Source organism: Salmo salar, chromosome 02 (assembly GCF_965601325.2).
Source record: "Salmo salar chromosome 02, fSalSal1, whole genome shotgun sequence".
Classification (NCBI taxonomy): domain Eukaryota; kingdom Metazoa; phylum Chordata; class Actinopteri; order Salmoniformes; family Salmonidae; genus Salmo; species Salmo salar.
Window position 1 is genome coordinate 47,800,643 of NC_138292.1, and position 17,182 is coordinate 47,817,824.

General features: G+C 42.9%; 1 protein-coding gene across 2 annotated transcripts in view; it reads right to left on the reverse strand.

Moving 5' to 3' along the window:
* The window catches only part of si:dkey-34d22.1 (discoidin, CUB and LCCL domain-containing protein 1), a 31,297-nt gene extending 14,534 nt beyond the window's left edge, over nt 1-16,763 (reverse strand). For both annotated transcript variants that reach the window (XM_014169299.3, XM_014169297.3), the window contains exons 1-7: nt 16,602-16,763; nt 8,021-8,242; nt 6,789-6,926; nt 1,254-1,305; nt 1,016-1,088; nt 676-809; nt 371-408 (exon numbers count right to left, since the gene is read on the reverse strand). In XM_014169299.3, the coding sequence (XP_014024774.3) occupies nt 371-408; nt 676-809; nt 1,016-1,088; nt 1,254-1,305; nt 6,789-6,926; nt 8,021-8,242; nt 16,602-16,701 (757 nt within the window). In that variant the 5' untranslated portion in view covers nt 16,702-16,763. The remainder of the gene's footprint in view (nt 1-370; nt 409-675; nt 810-1,015; nt 1,089-1,253; nt 1,306-6,788; nt 6,927-8,020; nt 8,243-16,601) is intronic.
* Nucleotides 16,764-17,182: the final 419 nt, after the last annotated feature.

The following is a 17,182-nucleotide window of genomic DNA, read 5'->3' on the forward strand; positions in this document are numbered from 1 at the left end:
TGCTAAGGGGGGGAGAGAAAATGTTGCAGTTTATGACTTATTCCATGTTAATATGATATCTAAGTGAGAATGACTAACAAAATCAATGGTGCGTGCCTGGTCGGATTTCGGACATGATTATTACAAGTTTAGTTAGCTGGCTAGACTAACTGCCAAATGAAAAAATGTTTAGTTGACATGGCTAATTGAGTGACTGACTGATAAAACAAAATAAAAACTGCAGATGCACAACCAAATTTCAAAATTGCACCTGGTGGCTGGGGGCCCTAAGTGACCGCTTATGTCGCTTATAACTGGAACCGGCCCTGCAGAGGAAGATAACTTGCAACAGCTAATTCAGTCTGGCATTATATCTCCTGGTTCCGCTTACCTTTGGCGAAGACCAGCTTCTTTTCAGACAGTGATCCCCTGTCAAAACAACAATGTTTATGAATGGCATCCCTGTATACCATAAGCAAGAGCGGATCCATATACAGTAAGTGGCCCACATTTCAGCTCCCCAATAACCCCTACAGAGGTCCTGGAGTGCTGATTAGATTACATTATATGAAACAGATTATATGAAATGTTACCTTTCTGAATACAGCAAATATTAACACAGTATGTCATCATGAATAATGAATATGCATCCCTTTCTCCCAAACCCATATCAATATGATGTGGATAGAAACATACATCTTGGACAGAATGCCGTTGGCAAAGCTGGACTCATAAAGTGTGAGGCTCCTCCCACGGGTCACAGTGATCTGTCCTCCTAGGTTGTCTGACACCACCCCGGCATGGACTGCAGCTTTGCACAACACTGACGTCTGGGTGGGGTGGGGGAATGTGTGTGTGTGTGTTTGTGAGAGAGAGAGATTGAGAAAGAGAATAAGAGAAAGAGAACAAATAGTTTCAATAAACTTTTGCATCTCTCCACTTTTTAGCCTTCCTCAAGTGGCCAGTGCAACCGATGTCATTATCACAAGGCTGAGTTGATGAGGAAGTGAAACTGGAGCTGAGGCAGTATACTCACATCTCTGTAACCCTGCTCAGAGTGACCACATATGTCCCCTGTCATGTCCTTACACCCAGCAGGACAGTACACACTGGAGAAGAGGAGTCACGTGTCACAGAGGTCCACCATTTCACACACAGTTTCTCTATATCCATATGTTAATAATTCCTCAACAAGCCTGTAAAGACAAAATTTGGTTGACAGCAAAAACAACGCTGAGAAGTGACTACTGAAATAGCCAGAGTTCTACACTTACCTAAACTGCTGGGAGATAAAATGTGTTCCTCTCTGTCGACACGAAATGAGACCTGGTATTGAAATCAAATAGAATATGGGTTAGTAAACAAACAAAACAAAAAACATCTGTCCACTCTCAGGATAATTCTAAGGAACTTCGCAATGGACGGGTGAGTAACACAAACAGACAGGCACACACATACACGCACATATACAGACACGTACACAGACGCACATACAGTATACACACACATGCACGTACAGGGGACTTGTGATTGTTACTGTAGATGTGACTAAGTATTTTGTCATCTGTGACTTAACTCACAGAGCAGAGAGAATGCCTCTTGTGTGTTAACGTGACAGAGTGCAATTTGTGGCACTGGCTCCAGACATAGCTGCATTTCATAAACAACTGAGCAAATAACAGGAAACAGGGATATACAAACCACTTTAGCTCGAATTGGAGAAGAAAACTCTTTAACCGTACACTATTTGTGGCTGTAAATTGGGTAAAAGGTCATTTTATGACCCCAAAAAAGATCAGTGCACACATTGCTAATTGTCACGCTGGTATAAAAGATTCGGGAGACAGGCGCAGGAATGCGTAATCTTTTTTTTTTATTAAGCCCCAAATTACGTCACGCCGTGCCTTTTTGAATAAATAACACTAGCGCACAATGTTTATCACATGAGATGAGACCCGCAATCATCTGCGCAATCCACAAGGGCACGAAAGCCCAAAACGCACCGCACAGCTACTCACACGCACCAACAGACATAGTAACAATAACCAACAGCACCATGGTGATCAAAGGGCACATATATACAAATACAATCAGTGAGAATAGGGGCCAGGTGTGCGCAATGAAAGTTCCAGAGGGATCCGTGACACTAATTCTACTATCAATGAGGCAACAATGTCAAGTCAAAACATCTCCTTCTTTTGGGAATGATTTTCACAAGTATGTGGTACATGTTTACAATTTGAAGCACAAAAATCAAAACAGATAATCAAAAAGGCTCATGTTTCAAAACTCTAAGCACATTTTCAATTGACTGAGTACAACAGACACATTCACAAAGTCACTTGTTTACTGCACCAAATCACTCATTTAGTTTGGACACATATTCAATCTAAGTATTGTATCTGCTTTTCAAAATACAATATTCAGTTTACATTTGATATGATTTTCTTGTCATTTGTTAACAATACAATACAGCAGCTACTCTTCCTGGGGTCCTGCAAAATTAAGGTAGTTCTACAATTTTAAAAACATTACAATACATTCACAACAAATTTAACAACACATTAAGTCTGTGCCCTCAGGCCACTACTCTACTACCACATATCTACAACACAAAATCCATGTGTACATGTGTGTATAGTTGTATGGTATCATGTCTGTGTATGCATGTGTCTGTGCCTGTGTTTGTGTCTCTTCACAGTCCTCGCTATTCCATAAGGTGTATTTTTTATTGTTTTTTTAAATCAAATTTTACTGTTTGCATGAGTTACTTGATGTGGAATAGAGTTCCATGTAGTCATGGCTCTATGTAGTACTGTACGCCTCCCATAGTCTGTTCTGGACTGTGAAGAGATCTCTGGTGGCATGTCTTGTGGGGTATGCATGGGTGTCCGAGCTGTGTGCCAGTAGTTCAAACAGACAGCTTGGTGCATTCAACATGTCAATACCTCTCACAAATACTAGTAGTGATGAAGTCAATCTCTCCTCCACTTTGAGCCAGGAGAGATTAACATGCCTATTATTATTGTTAGCTCTCGTACATTCAAGGGCCAGACGTGCTGCCTTGTTCTGAGCCAATTGCAATTTGTACAGGTGCGACAAAACTAGGGCCTGTAGGACCTGCCATGTTGATAGTGCTGTTAAGAAGGAACAGCAGCGCTTTATTATAGACAGACTTCTCCCCATCTTAGCTGCTGTTGTATCAATATGGTTTGACCATGACAGTTTACAATCCAGGGTTACTCGAAGCAGTTTAGTCACCTCAACTTGCTCAATTTCCACATTATTCATTAGAAGATTGAGTTGAGGTTTAGGGTTTAGTGAATGATTTGTCGCAAATACAATGTTCCTTTACAGATTTTCCGAGGTGATTAAAGATGAGCTTGCAGCCCATGGATCTCGACTCCCTCATAGCCTTGACCATCCGGAACGTATTAGGGAAAGTGGGTCTGTTCCCTGTCGCCCTTGCTCGTCTTCAAATTCCAACTCGCTTCCAAGGAATCCCGGAAATCCCCGAAGTCTACATTTCCGAGAGAATCCGGTGTCACCCGAGTTCCCTCGGAGATCACCGAGGGCTGTCGACTCGCCTCCACCGGAACCCATGCAACTGGGCAGGGCTAGATTGTCTCCTGCTGAGCGCTTACCCAGACTGAACACCAAGAGCTGTCTGTATTGTGGAGCTACGGGACACTTCTTATCTAGCTGCCCATTAAAAGACCAGGCTCATCAGTAGGTACGAGTACACTCGTAACCCCCTATGCTACCCTGTTGTTGTGAGACCAGTCCAAATTCATCCGGGTGCTCATTGACTCTGGGGCTGATGAGAGCTTTATGGACACTACCCTTGTGTCGGAGCTGGGTATCTCCACACAACCCCTTTCCATCCCGATGGACATTAGAGCACTGGATGGGCGCTCTATTGACAGAGTCACCCACAATATGGTTCCTATCAACCTGCGAGTGTCAGGCAACCACAGTGAGGCTATGCAGTTTCTTCTCCAGGAGTCTCCTCATGTAGCCATGGTTTTGAGGTTTTAATGGCTCCAGAGGCACAATCCCCTAATTGACTGGGCTATGTCTTCCATCATGGGTTGGAGCGCATTTGCCATGCACATTGTCTGAAGTCGGCGCAGCCTGCCCCAGGACATCTCCCCGCGGGCTTGAGTAAAGCCTCGGATCTCTCCGCCATTCCCGCAGAGTACCAGGACTTACGGGAGATTTTCAACTCTGGCCGCACCACATCTCTTCCTCCACATTGGCCATACGACTGCGCAATCGACCTTATCCCCGGCACCGTTCCGCCTCGGGGGAGACTTTGTTCCCTGTCGTGTCCGGAGACCAAAGCGATGGAGGGGTACAATGAGGACTCTCTCGCAGCAGGGATTATGCGTCCCTCTGTCTCCCCCCCCGGCGCAGAGTTCTTCTTTGTGGAGAAGAAGGACAAGACCATGTATCGACTACCGGGGCCTCAATGACATTATGGTTAAAAACTGTTACCCGCTACCACTCATCTCCTCAGCTTTCGAGACTCTCCAGGGAGCGGTCATCTTCTCCAAGTTGGACCTTCCAAACGCCTACCATCAGGTTCGGTTACGGAAAGGAGACGAGTGGAAGACAGCCTTTAACAAGACTGGTGGGCACTACGAGTACCTAGTGATAACATTCGGACTGACCAATGCTCCCACAGTTGAACCGATTTGTGTTGGTCTATCTCGAGGACATCCTAATTTATTCCCGGTCAGCTCAAGAGCATGTCCTCCATGTCCGACAGGTCATCCAGCGTCTCCTGGAGAACCAGCTTTTCGTGAAGGCGGAGAAATGTGAGTTCCATCTCTCCACCATTCCTAGGATACGTCATCACTGCAGGGAATATTCAGATGGACCCTGACAAGGTAAGAGGGGTGGTGGATTGGCCTCAACCCACATCCAGAGTGCAGCTGCAACATTTCCTGGGGTTTGCTAATTTCTACCGTCGTTTCATCTGGGGTTACAGCACCCTTGCTTCCCCGCTCTCTGCACTCACCTCTCCCAAGGTTCTGTTCTCATGGTCTCCAGCAGCTGACTGGGCATTCTCAGACCTTCCCTAAAGCTCCCATCTTAATCCATCTGGACCCGTTCCCTCAGTTCGTAGTGGAGATCGACGCTTAGGATGTCGGAGTGGGGGCTGTTCTGTCCCAGCGTTCTGCCCAGGACCAGAAGCTGCATCCCTGCGCCTTCCTTTACCATTGTCTTAACCCCGCTGAGAGGAACTATGACATGGGAAATCAGGAATTACTCGCAGTTAAGATGGCGTTGGAAGAGTGGAGGCACTGGTTAGAAGGGGCGGAACATCCATTCTTGGTGTGGATGGACCATAAGAACCTGGAATATCTCTGCACTGCCAAGTGCCTCAACTCCAGGCAGGCGAGATGGGCCCTGTTATTCGCGGCTAACCGGATGTTTGTCCCGGATGCCTCTGCTCCGGTCCTGGAATGGGCACATTCCTCGAGACTCACCTGTCATCCTGGCTCCCGTCGGACCTTGGCTATCATCCGACAACGTTTTTGGTGGCCCATATATCCTTGGAATTCGTCACGGGTCTCCCTCCGTCAGATGGCTACACCACCATCCTTACGGTGGTGGATAGGTTTTCCAAAGCCGCCCATTTTATCCTCCTTCCTAAGTTGCCCTCAGCTAAGGAGACGGCCCAACTCATGGTGCAGCACGTCTTCTGGATCCATGGACTTCCCGTCACCATAGTCAAGACCACCTCCATGGTCAAGACCACCGGACCCCTGCTCCCCGCTACCGTCTTGGGCAGAGGGTATGGCTTTCTACTCGGGATCTGCCTCTCCAGGTGGAGTCCAGCAAACTTTCCCCTCGTTTTATCGTCCCTTTCCCCGTCTCTAAGGTCCTTAGCCCCTCTGCTGTTGGCCTGCTGTTGCCCCGCACCCTCTGTATACATCCAACTTTCCATGTATCTAGAATTAAACCCCTGTCTCATAGCCCTTTGTCTCCTGTTTCCATCACTCCAACACACATACAAACATTGGCGTACAAATTCAATTGGTGTAAACATGTGTGCATACATTAAACTGACTTCATGCCTGTGACTCCATCAACTCTAGTGCTGGACTTGAATGCAGCTGGGTATGAAATTACAGCATGTTTCCAGTCTCTTTGACACCTCAGTAATGGCTGTTTGTGCCTTTCAACTTGCTTAGCAGCACTTTGGGGGTTACCAGTGATGTAGGTGACGAGCAGAAAAACAACAATTATGATCACAGTGGGTGCTCTTCAGCACTGTTGTTTACATCAATGAGGTAGGGCCACTGTAAAAAATACAACTTAACCAATTGCTTAATCAGCGTTATTCTGAGTTGAGTGGCCTTCAAATGGACAAGAATTTGAGCTAATGTGTTCACATTTGTTCACTCAACAAACTCTGCTCAAAGTGAGTGAATTTGGAAAAGCTTGTTGAGTAAAATTACAAATTCATGTTAACCTTTGGAAGGCAACACTGTATGTTGGTTCAGCTATATACCCAAATGTTGAGTATGCTGAGCAATGTTGAGCAAACTCACAATCCTATTGCAACCTGACAATTGTATGTTGTCTTTTTTTCAATTTCTTTTACAGTGTGGGTTATTGCTTTCACTGAGAAAGTGCCACAGCAGAGCTACTGTACACGTGGGAAAATAATATATTATCGTCAGCTGATGAATGAATTAAATTAGATTAAGCATTTCCATATGTAGCACAGTTGTATAAACAAAGATAGCTATAGAAAGTAAACATTTGTGAGCAGTGTGTGATGAATTGGGCCATACCTGAGTGTTGGTCTGTGGTGTAGGAGAGCAGGAACCCTCGGCCTGAGTGATGGGGGCCAGAGTTGAATACTATTGTCACCTCATTGCTGTTTACAGTCACATTTTTATCTGAGTCTTCAAGCTGTCCACACAGGGGGCCTGTGGATGACAGACAGACAGACGACAGACAGACAGACAGACAGACAGACAGACAGACAGACAGACAGACAGACAGACAGACAGACAGACAGACAGACAGACAGACAGACAGACAGACAGACAGACAGACAGACAGACAGACAGACAGACAGGCATGCATGCACGTAAGAACGCATACGCCACACATGAAAAAGCTATACATGTCTCTTTACTTACGTAATGTTTTACTTGGTATGTTATATCACCTTGTGTTTTTTGTACTGTCACAAATGTCACAAATGTCTGTGCCAGATGCACGCATGCATGCAGACATACACGGACGAATGCAAGAATGCACACACACACACACACACACACACACACACACACACACACACACACACACACACACACACACACACACACACACACACACACACACACACACACACACACACACACACACACACACACACACACACACACACACACATATCAGCACAAACATGACCAAGCTGGAAGCCTGGAGGCAGGGCAGTCTGGCTTTACACACTAGGCTAGTGTGTGGTCTAGTCATGTTTGTGTAGTACTGCAGACCATCCATGCTTGTGTGAACAGATGACATGAAGTGAGCTCCAGAACAGCATGAGGTTGCCCCTGTGGAATCCGCTAATAAAAACAATATAATAAGCAGGGTAACTGAATAGTTACAGCCTCTGGAATTGTTATCTAATATCTAGGAATGGCATCATACCCTTGTGCCCACAAGGTATGGGTGGATGCACCTTAGTGGTGTAGAATTGGCAGAGATGCATTGGCAGTGAAATTGTGTTCATGTGCTCTCTGCAGGCTACACTGCATGGCTTTTACTAGTAGCAAAGATAGGTTTTGAATTAACTACTTAACAAAAGAGACAGATCAAGTGGTCCATCAGAAGTGGGTGGATTTGTCTTAATGACAAGCATTAATTCAGTCAGTTAGAACTTGAGTGAGAATTCAAAATCTCACTATAAAAATAGTTTGTCAATAGCAAGTACAGTAAATCCCTTAGTAAAAGTAGAGACAAGCACATAGCCAGTCAGGTCTGCGGCCCTGTGTGCACTGGAGAGTCTTACCCAGGCTGGGAGCTCCGTTGTTGGGTGTGATGGTGAGGGAGCCATTCCTGCAGTCCGGACTCCTTTCCACGTCAAAGTCCCCAAAGAGGAAGTGCAGTGTACGTCCCTTTGGAACTCGCAGTCTCCACTTACACCAGGAATCAACAGGGTAGGTCCACGGGTAGTTCTGAGAGGCCAGGGTGCCACTCTCTGTGGCCATCACAGTGTGCCCGCAGCCATTGCCTGAAATATGAAGACAACCAAACTTACAGTTATAACAGTTATTGTACTTGTACATAATACATCTGCCATATATGCAATGTTTTGGTGACTAATTCCAGGCAAATTATATATCCTAACACTGTGTATGGTAATGTTGCTTTGGCATCCAGGGTAAATCCTCAGTAATGTCAAATGTTCACACAAATACGATAATGGCTATTTCCAGGAAATCCTTAACCGCTTGGTGTGTAGGTGTGAGAAGTGAATGAATGCATGACTAGCAGTGTAGGCGGTACGGAGGGGCAGCTGAGGCTTGTTAGCAGAAGGGACGGCCAAGTTAACCACTGTTTAGTCACAGTACATAACAGGGACCTTCATTAATGATGTTAATACGGTAAGGACACTATTTAGAGCTCTGTTAATTATAGGGCTCCTTTCCCAGACAAGGTGAGTAATAGGAGTCTCCAGGGAGGGAGCACTGAGTGTGCGCAGTAGAGCAGGAGATGTTTACACTCCTGAGATCATAACCGCAAGATTTCCTAAAACAACCAGCCGCTGAAGCAGTCCTCCTCAACACTGCTGGACACTGCTTACAATAAAAAGAGATTGAAGGCCCTATGCAATCAAAACTATTGAAGTGGAAAATACTATTATTCAAAGGCAATGAGAAAGTGTGTTTGATTGTGTCATTTGTGTCATTTGAATCCAAAACCGCAATCATAACTCTTTAACGGGTTAACATGTTTGATTGAACAATACCCTCTGTTTAGCACTCCTTACAGGGACTAATCCTTAATACTACGGAGTGTTGAGCAAACTCATCATCCTTCCATTCTGTTTCTATTTCATTTTCATCAATGTTTTCCTGCTAGTTCTCTGTGTCGTACCTCTTCTTTGTGCCCTATTCTTACATTTTTCCTATTTATTTTATTTTATTTAACCTTTATTTAACTAGCCAAGTCGGTTCAGAATAAATTCTTATTCACAATGACGGCCTACCAAAAGGCAAAAGGCCTCCTGCGGGGATGGGGGCTTGGGTTAAAAATAAAAATAAAATACAAATATAGGACAAAACACACATCACGACAAGCGAGGCAACAAGACACTACATAAAGAGAGACCTAAGACAACAACACAGCATGGTCTACCTCTGTGGCTATGACTAACTATTTTTTGTAACGGAAAGAACTCAAATATTTAGCTAGACACATTCATAATGTGACTGTTTGGATGAGTCAGTGCATTAGGTCATAGAGGGTCTGTGGGGTTGGATGGCTGGCTTAAAGTTGTACTGTGGTCAAGCCAAGGACACCCACGCTCCCAGGGTAGACAGAAAGAAGCGCAGTTCTCCCTTGGGTTCAAAATTAAGTTTGCATGAAGAGTTGGTGGTCTCTGTTACTTTCCACTCACATGTCACATACACGTCACACTGGTTAGCCTTTCCTGTCCGGCTAAGAGACTCTTCCACTGGGCCACTTCTATCTTTCTTTCTTTCTCCTCTCTCTCACTTTATTTATTTCTCTCTCTCTCTCTCTCTCTCTCTCTCTCTCTCTCTCTCTCTCTCTCACATCTCTTTCTCTTTCTCTGACTAACTCCCATAACTTCTCACCACTACCGCCCCTTTTCCTGTCCCTTAGGATTCCCTGGAAATACCAGTGCGACAAACTGTAGCTGTGGGCAACAGAGCGTGGATCTGTGTCACCATCCAGTCTGCTTGGGAGCAGTTTTCCTTGTATTCTGGGACGTTTTTGGGTTGGCAGGCCGGGCTTCCCCCCTACACTCCTCCCCTCTCACCCTGTCTTTGACCTGGCCTGTCTCATGAAGGTCTTGTCTAGTAGGGCTCTCTCTCTCTTTCCTCAGTGCTTGGTATCAACCTAAGCTTTAACTCATGCGTTATAGCTGTTGGTTGTTCCATGGAGTGAATAGCCTACACCCTGGCATTCCTGCTACTGGTCCATACGTGCGTCCTGCTTTTAGGTCTCTCTAGACAGACTGGGCTTTCCAACTGTCTCAGACGTATAATCAAACGTTTAAATAATGATGGATATCCTTCTGAAAACCCTCACTTTCAGGGGCAGATATACCAAAAGTAATAACACAAGTTTTAGAACACTTACTCATTCAAGGGTTTTTCTTTATTTTTACTATTTTCTACATTGTAGAATAATAGTGAAGACATCAAAACTATGAAATAACAGATATGGAATCATGTAGTAACCCAAAAAGTGTTTTATATTTGAGATTCTTCAAATAGCCACCCTTTGCCTTGATGAGCTTGGCCAGCTTCACCTGGAATGCTTTTCCAAAAGTCTTGAAGGAGTTCCCACATATGCTGAGCACTTGTTGGCTGCTTTTCCTTCACTCTGTGGTCCGACTCATTCCAAACCATCTCAATTTGGTTCAGGTCGGGTGATTGTGGAGGCCAGGTCATCTGATGCAGCCCTCCATCAATCTCCTTCTTGGTAAAATAGCCCTTACACAGCTTGGAGGTGTGTTGGGTCATTAACCTGTTGAAAAACAAATGATAGTCCCACTAAGCCCAAACCAGATGGGATGGCATATCGCATCAGAATGCTGCGGTAGCCATGCTGGTTAAGTGTGCCTTGAATTCTAAATAAATCACAGACAGTGTCACCAGCAAAGCACCCCCACACCATAACACCTCCTCATGCTTTACGGTGGGAAATAAACATGCGGAGATCATCCGTTCACCGTCTCATCCGTCTCACAGACACGGCGGTTGGAACCAAAAATCTACAATTTGGACTCTAGACCAAAGGACAAATTTCCACCAATATAATATCCATTGCTCGTTCCTTGGCCCAAGCAAGTCTCTTCTTCTTTTTGGTGTCCTTTAGCAGTGGTTTCTTTGCAGCAATTCGTCCATGAAAAGCCTGATTCACACAGTCTCCTCTGAACAGCTAATGTTGGGATGTGTCTGTTACTTGAACTCCGTGAAGCACTTATTTGGGCTGCAATTTCTGAGGCTGGTAACTCTAATGAACTTATCCTCTGCAGCAGAAGTAACTCTGGGTCTTCCATTCCTGTGGCGGTCCTCATGAGAACCAGTTTCATCATAGCGCTTGATGGTTTTTGCAACTGCACTTGAAGAAACTTTCAAAGTTCTTGAAATGTTCCTTATTGAGTGACCATCATGTCTTAACTTCTATGGGCTACGTGGGACGCTAGCGTCCCACCAGCGGGACACAGCCAGTGAAATATCAGGACGGCAAATTCAAAAACAACAAAATGTCATAATTCAACTTTCTCAAACATTCAACTATTTTACACCATTTTAAAGATACACTTCTCCTTGATGTAACCACATTGTCCGATTTCAAAAAGGCTTTACAGCGAAAGCAAAACATTAGATTCTGTTAGGAGAGTACATAGACAAAAATAATCACATAGCGATTTTCCATGCAAGGACATGTGTCAATAAAACCCAAAACACAGCTAAATGAAGCACTAACCTTTGACGATCTTCATCAGATGACACTCATAGGACATCATGTTACACAATACATGTATGTTTTGTTCGATAAAGTTCATATTTATATCCAAAAACAACATTTTACATTGGTGCATGATGTTCAGAAAATGTATTCCCACCAAAACTTCCAGTGAATGTGCACATCAATTTACAAAAATACTCATCATAAACGTTGACAAAATATTTAACAATTATATTAAGAATTATAGATAGACTACTCCTGGATGGAACCGCTGTGTCAGATTTTAAAATAGCTTTATGGAGAAAGCACATTTTTCAATATTCTGAGTACATAGCTCAGCCATCACAGCGAGCTATACAGACACCCGCCAAGTTCAGGGCAACCTAAACTCAGAATTAGTCTTAGAAATATTATCTTACCTTTGCACTCCCAGGACTGCTACTTCCACAAGAAATGTTGTTTTTGTTCGAAATAATCCATATTTATGTCCAAATACCTCCGTTTTGTTCGTGCGTACAGATCACTTATCCAAAGGCATAACGCGCGAGCGCGGAACCAGAGACGAAAAGTCAAAATGTTCCGTTACCGTACTTATAAGCATGTCAAACGCTGTTTAAAATCAATCTTTATGGTATTTTTAACGTAAAATTGAAATAATATTCCAACCGAACAATAGCATATTCATTCAAGAAGAAAAAGAAGGAACGGCGCGCTCGCGGGATCGCGCATATCCAATCCCTTTGTCTCCAGGCAGTCCACTCAGTGACTGAGCTCCTATTATCGGCCCAGTAACAGGAGAATGCTCAAACCACTTTCTGAAGGCTGTTGACAGCCAATGGAAGCCTTAGGAAGTGCAACGTGACCCCACAGAAACTGTAGTTTCGATAGAGAATCAAAAGAAGAACTACAATTCTCAGACTTTCCACTTCCTGGTTGGATTTTTCACAGGTTTTTGCCTGCCATATGAGTTCTGTTATACTCACAGACACCATTCAAACAGTTCTAGAAACTTCAGAGTGTTTTCTATCCAAATCTACTAATAATATGCATATTCTAGTTTCTGGGCCAGAGTCGTAACCAGTTTAATTTGGGTACGTTTTTCATCCGGCCGTGAAAATACTGCCCCCTACACCCCAACAAGTTAAAGTAAAGATGGATTGACGTTTCTCTTTACTTATTTGAGCTGTTCTTACCATAATATGGACTTGGTCTTTTACCAAATAGGGATATCTTCTGTTTACCCCCCTACCTTGTCACAACACAACTGCTCAAACGCATTAAGAAAGAAAGAAATTCCACCAATTAACTTTTAAGAAGGCACACCTGTTAATTGAAATGCTGGTGGAGATAATGACAAGAGTGTGCAAAGCTGTCACCAAGGCAAAGGGTGTCTATTTGAAGAATCTCAAATACAAAATATATATTGATTTGTTGAACACTTTTTCAGTTACTACATGATTCCATACAGTTGAAGTCAGAAGTTAACATAAACCTTAGCCAAAATCCATATCCAAAAACATTTAAACTTGGTTTTTCACAATTCCTGACATTTAATCCTAGTAACAATTCCTGTCTTAGGTCAGTTAGGATCATCACTTTATTTTAAGAATGTGAAATGCTAGAATAATAGTAGAGAGAATGATTCATTTCAGTTTTTATTTTTTTCATCACATTCCCAGTGGGTCAGAAGTTTACATACACTCAATTAGTATTTGGTAGCGTTGCCTTCAAATTGTTTAACTTGGGGCAAACGTTTCAGGTAGCCTTCCACAAGCTTCCCACAATAAGTTGGGTGAATTTTGGCCCATTCCTCCTGACAGAGCTGGTGTAACTGAGTCAGGTTTGTAGGCCTCCTTGCTCGCACACACTTTTCAGTTCTGTCCACAAATTTTCTATAGGATTGAAGTCAGGGCTTTGTGGTCAGGGTTTTGTGATGGCCACTCCAATACCTTGACTTTGTTGTCCTTAAGCCATTTTGCCACAACTTTAGAAGTATGCTTGGGTAATTGTCCATTTGGAAGACCTATTTACGACCAAGCTTTAACTTTCTGACTGATAACTTGAGATGTTGCTTCAATATAGCCACATAATTTTCCTCCCTCATGATGACATCTATTTTGTGAAGTGCACCAGTCCCTCCTGCAGCAAAGCACCCCCACAACATGATGCTGCCACCCCCGTGCTTCACGTTTGGGATGGTGTTCTTCGGCTTGCAAGCCTCCCCCTTTTTTCTCCAAACATAATGATGGTCATTATGGCCAAACAGTTCTATATTTGTTTCATCAGATCAGAGGACATTTCTCCAAAAAGTACGATCTTTGTCCCCATGTGCAGTTGCACACCGTAGTCTGGATTTTTTATGGCGGTTTTGGAGCAGTGGCTTCTTCCTTGCTGAGCGGCCTTTCAGGTTATGTCAATATAGGACTTGTTTTAGATACTTTTGTAACTGTTTCCTCCAGCATCTTCACAAGGTCCTTTGCTGTTGTTCTGGGATTGATTTGCACTTTTCGCACCAAAGTACGCTCATCTCTAGGAGACAGAAAGCGTCTCCTTCCTGAGCGGTATGACGGCTGCGTGGTCCCATGGTGTTTATACTTGCGTGCTATTTTTTGTACAGATGAACGTGGTACCTTCAGGCGTTTGGAAATTGCTCCCAAGGATGAACCAGACTTGTGGAGGTCTACAATTTTTTTTCTGAGGTCTTTGCTGATTTCTTTTGATTTTCCCATAATGTCAAGCAAAGAGGCACTGAGTTTGAAGGTAGGCTTTGAAAGACATCCACAGATCCACCTCCAATTAACTCAAATTATGTCAATTAGCCTATCAGAAGCTTCTAATGCCATGACATCATTTTCTGGAATTTTCCAAGGTGTTTAAAGGCACAGTCAACTTAGTGTATGTAAACATCTGACCCACTGGAATTGTGATACAGTGAATTATAAGTGAAATAATCTGTCTGTAAACAATTGTTGGAAAAATTACTTGTGTCATGGACAAAGTAGATGTCCTAACCGACTTGCCAAAACTATAGTTTGTTAACAAGAAATGTGTGGAGTGGTTGAAAAGCAAGTTTTAATGACTCCGACCTAAGTGTATGTAAACTTCCGACTTCAACTGTATGTGTTATTCCATAGTTTTGATGTCTTCATTATTATTATACAATGTAGAACATTTTAAAAAATAAAGAAAAACCCTTGAATAAGTAGGTGTTCTAAAACTTTTGACCGGTAGTGTAGTAATAACTGGACAGATGATAGGGAATTGTAGTCAATCATCAGCTCTGTATTGGACCAAAATCTATTGATTTGCTGGCAGGCCCTCACAGGTCTGTACTACCAGACAGGATGTTTAGCTGTGCAATCTGTCACTACACAATACTGCTGTGTCAATCAGAGCATGACAACACACCCTGAGTTGTTCATAGACCAGGAGAGGATTGATATGTTTTTTCTTGTGCATTTGTCTCTTGCTTCTCTCTGGTGCCAAAGTGATTCAGAGGAAGAAATGTACCATGAGTTGGTCATCTTCCTCTGTGAAGATACTAAATCCCCAACAGCAAAACAAAATGTGTCAAGAGAGCCCAGATCTGTGTGGACATTCACAGTAAGTTTCCATATATGTGTGATTCATGTTGACCCCTGCCTGATTGTTAAATACCATGTCCCACAAGTCTTCTTGTGGGAAATAGTGGGGGGAAAAAATATGTATATATGTTTTGTCACATACACCAAGTGCAATTAAATGTGTTGTTTTATAGGGTCAGCCGCAGTAGTACAGCGCCCCTGGAGCAAATTATAGTCATGTTCCTTGCTCAAGGGCATATCGACAGATTTTTCACCTTGTCGGCTTGGGTATTCAAACCAGCGAGCTTTCGGTTACTGGCCCTGAACCACATAGGTAAACACAGTTGAGAGTTCACTATCTGCAATGGAATGCCACCATGACATCACAGATGACCTTTGAACTATCGGGATTGTTTGCTCCAGACAGACCCAAAGATATTTGTGGCTTTGGTTTGATCCACCCCATGTGTGGAAGAGAGTTATTCACAGGAGCACTGAGCCAGTGTTGTTACAACTAGGCTATAACTGTACCCTTATATTAATTTAAACCCTATCAAAGCTAGTGTTGACCCCTTTTGCTGAAGTCAACTGTGTGTGAAAGGGTTTTTACATAAAATATTTACTCTTGGAAATGACTTGAAAGGATGCTCAGCAATGGAAAGGATGCTCAGTTTGTCGTAAATACTTGGAATGACTAACACAAGCAGAACAGCTCCAAACGAGGATTGGTACACACACCTCACACTTTGCCAATAAGAGTGAGTTACCAAAGAAGGGCAGTGTACCTTTAATTGACCAATACAACAGCTACCTTGTTTATGAGGACTTTTATTGGAAACCTGAATTAAACTCATGCATCATCTGATTGATCAATAATCTATGATATATAGCTTCTGAAAACTGGAAATTGCAGCAGGAGCACATTGTCTATTTATGTCACCAATAGCCACTTTAGAAAAGGTCAAACGGTTTCAAATGTGGACAATGTGTGTAGCCCTCAGCCAACAAAAAAAGAACATATAAAGTGATGAAAATATCTTCAATAAAGTAACACAACATTAAAATGACATGAAGATAATCTGTAAATATGCTCATTTATGGAGGATATTCATGTCGATTAAACTCAGTTTACAGTACCAACTCAATTACACAACTTTATTAATATAAATATAATAGCCTACAATTTATAGAGTTATTTGATAATTATCCAGTCAAGGCTCAGAGTAATTATCTCAATAAAAATATCGTAAGCGATTTATAAAAAAGATAGCTAGTCTAATGTCTTTGGTTGACTATTGCTCTACAGATATTATACTATTCTGTACATTGACGAGGACATATACAAGGGAATAAATAGCTTACCCTCCTGTCCGTTGACAATTATAAACACGACACTAAAGACGATCCAAAAACTGCCCAAATAATTCACAGCCTCTCTAATCTGTCCAGGTTTCAAGAACATGATTTCCGCGGATAAAAGCAAGGAGTAAACCCTCAAACCCTGGAATAACACTACTCAGTTCACTTCTGTAGAAATTACTAAATTACGAGGCATTGAATATTTACGATTGGGCACAGGGAGATGAAGTGAGATTTCATTGGCTTCCAGATGTGTCAATTAAATCACTTCAAGAATCGCTTTCCCAAATAAGGGGGTCTTGCTAGATGTGGACTCATAAATGCTGATCTAAGGTCAGTATAACTTGTTATTTCTTGTCGACGAGGGGGATACGCTGGTCCTAGATCCGTGCTTAGTGACAACCACCCCCTAAAACTTGAAATTACTTGAGTTGTGCAAAATGCATTAGAGCAGGTGAGAATACATTCCCTATATTTTCAGAGTTTAATTGAGTGCTAATAATTTATTAGGCTATGGGTTGAACCCATAGCCTAATAAAACTATGTGCGCTCTATGATTAGCCTACTGTACACAACTGTAAAAG